This window comes from Citrus clementina, unplaced genomic scaffold (assembly GCF_000493195.1).
Source record: "Citrus clementina cultivar Clemenules unplaced genomic scaffold, Citrus_clementina_v1.0 scaffold_8, whole genome shotgun sequence".
Classification (NCBI taxonomy): domain Eukaryota; kingdom Viridiplantae; phylum Streptophyta; class Magnoliopsida; order Sapindales; family Rutaceae; genus Citrus; species Citrus x clementina.
Window position 1 is genome coordinate 21,056,776 of NW_006262022.1, and position 8,071 is coordinate 21,064,846.

At 35.9% G+C, this 8,071-nt stretch overlaps 1 protein-coding gene across 2 annotated transcripts; it reads right to left on the reverse strand.

Annotated features, from left to right (window-relative positions):
• Window positions 1–22: 22 nt before the first annotated feature.
• LOC18034614 lies at window positions 23–5,488 on the reverse strand. 2 transcript variants are annotated; one of them, XM_006424362.2, is made up of 8 exons: window positions 5,357–5,488; window positions 3,785–4,978; window positions 3,438–3,556; window positions 1,896–2,759; window positions 1,502–1,811; window positions 939–1,104; window positions 455–560; window positions 23–324 (listed from the first exon to the last, which is right to left on the reverse strand). In XM_006424362.2, the coding sequence occupies exons 2-8, from the start codon at window positions 4,610–4,612 to the stop codon at window positions 207–209; spliced, it is 2,511 nt and encodes an 836-aa protein (XP_006424425.1). In that variant the 5' UTR covers window positions 4,613–4,978; window positions 5,357–5,488; the 3' UTR covers window positions 23–206. The 2 variants fall into 2 exon arrangements, with proteins under 2 accessions (XP_006424425.1, XP_024034552.1); XM_024178784.1 differs by having other exon boundaries at window positions 3,785–5,232.
• Window positions 5,489–8,071: the final 2,583 nt, after the last annotated feature.

Below are 8,071 nucleotides of genomic sequence, written 5' to 3' on the forward strand. Positions count from 1 at the left end.
TCAAAATCATCAGAGACAAATATCAGGCAACAGAAAATTTATAAATATATCATTTTCCACTCGTTTTTTTATTCAAATTTGAACAATGAATCAATGACATCATTTGCTTCAACAAATTATACACTCGGATTCCTTGACTATGTATTAAATCAGCTTGAGGTCAAGAAAAGGAAAAAATAAAAAAAGTACCAGAGCTCCAGGTCCTACTATAGGATTGAATATGCACGAATCACCTCAACTAGGGGTGCTTGACACATTGGACATTTTCCTCCACTTTGGACCAACTCATTTGCACATTTCGAACATGTGCACATGTGTCCACACCTGTTGACAAAAACATATAATTAGATATATTACATGATAATAACCAAAAAAAAAAAAGAAAAAGGAAAGCCAAAGTGAGGGATCATGCATGTAAAAATCTCACACCAAAGAGAAATTTGCTGAAACTTACCTGTACAACAAAGAATCAATATTGCTATCACAACATATGCAGCAAACTCCTTTCCTCACATAATCCCAATTAGATCCATCTTTCGACAAACTGTCTTCACATATTCCTGCAGCATCACAAAGGCAAATTATGTGATCAACTAAATAGAACAAGAAAAAACCATCAGGATGTATAGGTACATTCAATTTGTATCAGTTATTTGGTTGTAAAACATTTGTAAAGTGGAAATGGAAAAGGATCATAAAACGAGAAAGGTAGAAGATTGAAGAACTAACTACATTTCAATGGCCAAACGGTGTACTGGCGTCTATTCTCCCTAGGAGAAGGGGTTGGAGGGTGAAAACAAAAGGCTAGCAGTGATTTACTGAGAAAGACAAGGGTGTGTATAAAACAAGCAACAAAGATGTACTCCCAGATGCAAGGTGGATTAGATCGTTGGGAATTAAGTTCCAAAAGAGAAAAAGTAACAGAACCATAAACAAACCTGGTGAGCCAGCCACACGATTCAGGGCAGCGGACACTTCTTGTCTGATTGATCGCTGCAACTCAAGTTGCATATCCATACAGGCCTCCAGCATCCGCTGCATATTATTCATCCTCTGCTGCAACCTAGCCATATCAATCCTCAAATCGTTGATGATGTCCCACTCCTGCACCAATCGAGCACAAGGATTGTTTAAACTAGAAGTAGACAACATAAGCATAATCCCCAAAAATTTAGAAACTACTTGACCAAAATTAATTCGCAAAAAACAGAATTAAAACAAACAAGAGTTTCTTCACTGTCATTTTTTGACCATCTAAAATAATGAACGTGCATTGGAATTTCCAGTTACAATAAAGTACAAACCTCTCATATACCCATTCACCATTATAGATGCTAAGACCAGCTAAACATTGAGCTTTACTAGGGTCTCTCCATAATAGAAAGACAATATACATTAACCAACACCATGATTATATATTGCCCATTTATCAATTTTCTACTTTGTAAATAAGCATATTCCGGAAATAAATTCAGAAGAGCGAAGAGAAAAATAGACGCACAATTCCAAAGCGCTGATGCATGTCATGTGATTGCCAATTATCATGGTGTGACTCCTGGTCCCAGAGTGGCTGAACAGGAGGCAATGAAGGTGAAGGCAGGGCAAGTGGGGGACTCTCAATGGTTTCCCTCTGATCCTCATTCTGATCCCCATTTTGCTGCTCCAGATCTTGTTCTGCGGATGCAGCTCCACTAGATGTTCCATTCAGCTCCCAGTCAACTGGAGCATGACTTTGCCTGTCCACATATGACTGTATCAACCGATCAAGACTTTGGCGGAAACCGCTTCGAAGAAGATTTGACACACTTCTCCTACGAAAAAGAAAAAACTGCCCCTTAAAATATATCCATTTAAAGGACCAAAAGAATAATGCATGTAGTGATAAAAATGGTTACCTGCTAAGGAGTTCCCTGATTTCTGTGCTGTATACATTATCATCTTCCGGCAGATAAAATGTATCAACCCTTCCAATGGGAAGAGCTTGCGAATCAGAAGGTTCCTCTAACCAATTTCGTACAGCCTCTTGAAATCCATCTCGCAGATGACCATGTTCCTCAGACCATTGATAAGCAGTACTTTCCTGCTGATTTTCATCCATAAATTCTCTGGTTTCAGTTCTCCATTCATTAGATTCCACATCAGGTCCTTGCAAGAGTCTTTCCTCGTTACCCAACATTTGTTCCTGCGAATGTTCTACATGAGCAGCAGGTTCTTGCCCACTTACATATTCAATCAAGTTGCCTTCTAAATGTTCTGTAGTATCCATTGACCCAAGGAATGCTCCTTCCTCACCACTTTGCTGAGGTTGTTCATAAGAACCTTCACCAGCTTCTAGCGGATGAGAATGTTCAGCAGCTTCATCCAGTAAAGCTCCTAGGGATAACTCATTAGCAGTAATTCCCATCCAGTCTCCATCCAGCAATTGTCCGGTACTATTTGTCCTCTCAATAATTTCAGTATTTGCTGGACTTTGCCATTCTCTAACTTCATTCTCAGAAGATTGTTCCTGCCACCCTTCTCCTCGAGCGGTAGTTCCTTGAAAACTTACATTTCCAACAATGTCACCTTCTATATCAGTTCTAACATCTGATAAATCGTGGCAAACATTTTCACCATTTCTAAGTTCAGATTGTTCATGAAATTCATCCATAGTTTCCTGTAAATTGTTTACTTGGTTTTGTTCATTTCTGTTAACATTAATGTCAGCATTAGACGATGTATCAGAATGGCAGCTGCTTAATCTGGAGAAAAACCCTTCCCTGCCACGAAAAAACAGTTTTAACAATGTTCCATCAAAATACCCAAATAAAACAGCAAAAAAAAAAAAAGGAATTTTGATGCAATAACAGAATTTAAGTCAATAAATATCCAATATCACAAGAATTAATCATGAAAAAAAATTTATAATCACATTCATCACTTCCCTAACAAAAATAAAGAAAAAAATGTGACAGAGGAAAACACAAGTATTGAATTATCAGAACAAACACAATCACACCTCACACTAATTCCAAAAACAGTGAACAGATATGATAATAAGCCTCTTTTAATCCTACAGAAATACCATAAAATTCTAGAACATAATATGTTCTCTTGAGGTTTATCACCAAAGCGTGACAGTCTGTGGAGTGCATTTAAGACAGAACTGTTTGCCTCTTCATGCATTAAATGAAAATTCCATGTAGCATGATCCATTTTAAGCATGCGTTCACTACTATCGCTTTTATTAAAATAAAAATTGAACCATGGTTTAAGTTTAGCTCTTCTACATTTTTAAGGTTGATGGGGAAGAAGTTTAGAGGCTGTGGAAATTTACACTTTTGGTAATGATAAAAAAGAAACATAGTATGAATTCACTAAAAATAAAGCAGAATAGGCTCAAGTGGGCATCTAATATAATTCCGATTGCTAAGGACATGGAATAAAGAATAGTATACCTCAGCCCAGACACCGTATGTCTTTGCCTCAATAAACCTAATTCACTAGCTGCTGTGGACCTGGGTCTCTCATCCTCAACCACTCTGTCATTCCTCAAGAACCTTCCTCTGAGTAATGACTGCATAAGGAATTTATAAATAGATAAATCTATAATTATTTAACAGTAATAGTGAGGGAACATCAACTAATACTTCCTTGGTACATACCAAAAGAAACTGAGAACCAACAGTTTAAGAGCACAAAACAGAAAAGAGAATGTATAGATGTTGATTGTTAGAGGATATTCATATCATCATCAACAATAAGAAAAGAAAATGCAAAAATTTACTGTCAACTAGCATCTCACCTGAATGCGGTTGCGATGTGCAAAATTTGATACAGCTCGATGCTCCAACAAACCTTGAAGCTCTCTTCGTCTTTCCCTCTCAGCATTTTTAAGCATATCAAGCAGCGCTTGTCTGCCACACAATCTACGAATGCCCCTCCGAGTATGGTCATTTCGGCTATTCTGGTTAACAACGAGACCATCAAGAACTTGTTCAATTTGATCGCCCATTTCAGTTGCTTGATCTTCTCTACTGTCACTACAAGCACCTCTTTGTTGGCTATTCATTTGAACCCACTCTCTAATAATTCTCACTCTCTCCTGCTCATTTTCACCCAACCATTCTGGCCTTGAACTATGGTTCATGCGGGAAATACTAGATGCACGTTCCCTCGCACCATTGTTCATCCATTCCCGAAAAATTTGCCTTACCCTTTCCCTTTCAACTTCTCCCAAGTCTGAAGAACGGTCATAATTAAAGTTGGCAGGATCATCATGCCCATTCTGCAACCCAAATCGATTTGGGGACCACATTCCACACTCATTTTCACTCACACTTGCATCATCTGATCCACCACCATGTTCGCTACCATGGCTTTCAGATACATCAACCCTTGACACGTCAGAAACTGTCCCATCACTCCCTTGTTCCCGCAATCTTTCACCCACCCTCTCATGGGAATGACTCACCACATGCTCATCCTCAAGCTCCCGCCACATTTGCAAGAGTGAGGATGCCCGGGTGCTTCCCCTATCATCACCTCCTCTTCTTCTCGGTTCTTGAGACTGAGACTCCCTAAGGAAAGAGGAATCAAGTGCAGAAACATTGTGTAGACCAGCTATAGCCATGACTCAAAAAACTAAATGATCATCAATTTAAAATTTTCAACCCATCTGCTACAAATGCATAAAAAGGCGCACGTATTTACAATAAATACAAGCAGAGGATTCCTCTCAAGATCAGATCATCACAAAAAATCGATAACCATCAGAGTCGTTCATCATCATCATCACCATCATGGTGATCATCACCGCCTTCAGAGCACATGAATACGATGAGATACAATCATCAGTTTGGCCCAACATTAACAAAGCATACTGGAGAAGTGCTTCCTCCAAGTTTTTACTGCACCAGCTGAAAAATTGTCATTTCCTCAATTCTAAACCGCACCTTATACATCACATTACACAGTCAAAGTCTACAAAGCCACCTACCTAACACACAAAAATCAATTCAATATCCCCTTAACATCTATTCTTATATTTGGTTGCCAAGGAAATGCGGAGCAAGAAATATAATTAAAAGTTCAAATCTCAAACCTCAATCACGCAGGAGCTAACCCAAACTAAAATCCCTAGTAAACCAGAAATTTTGAACTTTCAAGACGACGCAAGTTAACAGAATCAGGATTTCATGATATTCCGTTATTTTCTCAGCCTTTCTCGGCATCCAACAGAAACTAAATAAACTATAAAAATTAAAATCAGTTCACAAAAGCACAAGTGAATCGAGATCGGCGACTCGTATATATCACTTAAAAATTTCACAAAATGCTACGTTACAAATGTCGAAAAATGAGGCGTAAAACGTACCGAAAAGCTGTCGTTTTGAAGTAGGAGTGAGAGAGACAGAGAAATTGTGAAGAAACGAACACAGAGAGAGAGAGAGAGAGAGAGAGAGAATGGGAGGGAGGAAACGCAGGCGATTTCTAATAAATGGGAGGGGGGGACACGTCACCAGGGGGGGGTCTCTCACTGTCATTTGCTTATAAAATCTTGCCGTAACACTAACGTCTAAAAAATTGTTTTCGTGGGTGGGGGGAGCAATGAGGATGTGACGCGTTGCGGATGTCCCTGTCTTTCGGGCTGCCCACGGAAAGTTTCCAAATCTTGAATTTAACGGGAAGTGGGGAGCAAGCTCTTTTCAATAAAACGACAGCGTTTGATTGAGTGAGTGGGTGAGTAGGTGGCAGGTGCGCGTGAGTCGCTCCTCTCGAGATTTCTAACGTTCGACACTTGGGTTCTCACTATGTCAAAATGAGTGGACTCTAAAACTCACGGTCAGTACACAAGTATAAAAAGATACTTGTATCATGTTGTTTGAGTTCTTTTCTAGAATATCCAACTAAAAATATTATTAATTAAAGTTTATGTTTTTTTTTTAATTGTTATTTACATTTTCATCTTATTAAAAGGAGAATGTCTTCATTAAAAAAAAAATCAAAATATTTAAAAACAAAATAAAATTACTTGTATTAATCAACGATAAAATCATAAAAGGAGTAAATTGAGCCATATCATTAATTTGATTTAAAAAGAAAAAATAGACCCATTTATATTTCATATCGTACTTATGTCAAACTTGATTGGTTTGGCAAGATCTATTGTTTTATATTGTTCGTGGTCAATGTTTGGCTTTAAATTCTTTTTATTATTTTATAAATATTATTGAAATTTCTCTTAATTTAGTTGTTTAGATAGCTTAAGTGTATAGCTGTGTGTTATTTTTGAATTATTTTAAAAATAATTAGTTAAATATTCGTACTTTCATAGTCAATTGGAATTCGAGCCTAAAATATAATGAAATACGAACCAGTTAAAAGTTTGTGTATCAATCCACAATTTTATTGTGTTCGTGAAGCATCGACTTGGAACAATTTACACCTTGAAAGTGTTAACTAATTGTTATGAAGAACCTTCAAAAGAGAACTTGAAGCGAGATTGTTAGAGGGTGGCTTCTTGTGAAGTATTTTAATTAATATAATTAGCTTCTCATGAGAAAATTAACTGTCCAAAAGTACCTTTTGTGGGTTCCAAGCCATTATTAGAACAATATTTTGGATTGGTGCAAATTAGCTAGTGAAATTTATGACTAGATTATGTTCAGTCTGAAAGTTGGTGCAACCAAAAAGTGATTCCAAATATATATTAATAAGATTGTATCAAAAGTTACTTGGTCATTATAATCATTGCTTCCCTATTGATGGATAAAAGATGCCTTAAAACTAGTTAAGTGATCGATTTTCCCAAAAACCTAACTTTGCTTCCTTTTGTATATAGATTGAGTGTACTTGAGTTTGAAGGGAACCCAAAAGCAACTTTGAATATAAAATTTCAGCCCCCTCAAACTTTTACTTTTATTCTTTCTTAATCATTTGTTGGTAAATAGCTAAAGGATGCATGTAATTATGTAAATAGATATTTATATATTTTGAAGTTTAATAAAGTTGTTTTCACATGATTAAAATGGTGTTGAGAAAAAGCCCTCGGGTAAAAAAAAAAAAAATCAAATAAAGGCATACCTTTTAGAAACCTTACAAATATATGTATTTTATAAGATCTTCATTATTTAAAACTCAGAGATTCTTTGCCATGCATGTCTAAATCACTTTCTTTATTTCAATAAAGAGAAGGGATAAAGAATGCATTATTATATTTCAACATATTCTTTATTATAACATTACAATAATCTCTTGAATCCCATCTATCATGTTGCTTTGTTGTAGCTTGTCATCATGGAGTCTATAAAATTAGAGCATTACCATAATATATAGTCTAGATCTCTCAAAGTATCAAAATTCACTTTTTTTTTTTTTTTAAGACCAAATAATAACACAATAATAACTAAATTTATATGAATGAACCCCTCTAATTATGTCTTAACATGTAAGAGTACTGGGAATACAAGCTTTAATTTAATATTTTCATCAAATAAAATCTTAAATCAACTAATATTAATTTTGAACGGCACATTAGCAAGTAGAAAGATAATTCATTACCTTATCCGATTAAAATTTCCAATAAAATGCGTTGACTAATCTTTTTTGCCAACGATGACGGTGCATGGCTCTCATCATTAGGGTTGAAATAATTAATGCTGAATTATAAGTAATATTATAAGCCAAAATGTTAGCTCAAACCCCGACCAAATTAACCCTAATTTAATTGATTTGATGGTGAACATTTGTGCGTGGCCAACAACGATCCACCATTGTGGAAGGTGTCGTTCCATAATTTAACACCACGCAATGTGATTTTTAAAATTCCCAAAACAAAATTGCGATTCTAATAGAAAAGCCGACGAAATTTTTGACCCCATAGAAATGAATATGAAGTTTTAAAGATGATAAAGGCTCATTATAGCGATTAGATGATGACTTTTCTACTCTTTTATTAATGAGTTTCTTTTGTTCCAATAACAACAACGCTTTCGTCTGTTATAGGAAAGAAATTCTACAACTTGGATCTCTTGTAAATTTCTAATATAGGCAACTTTATTATCAAATACTAAATTAAAATTAAACATAT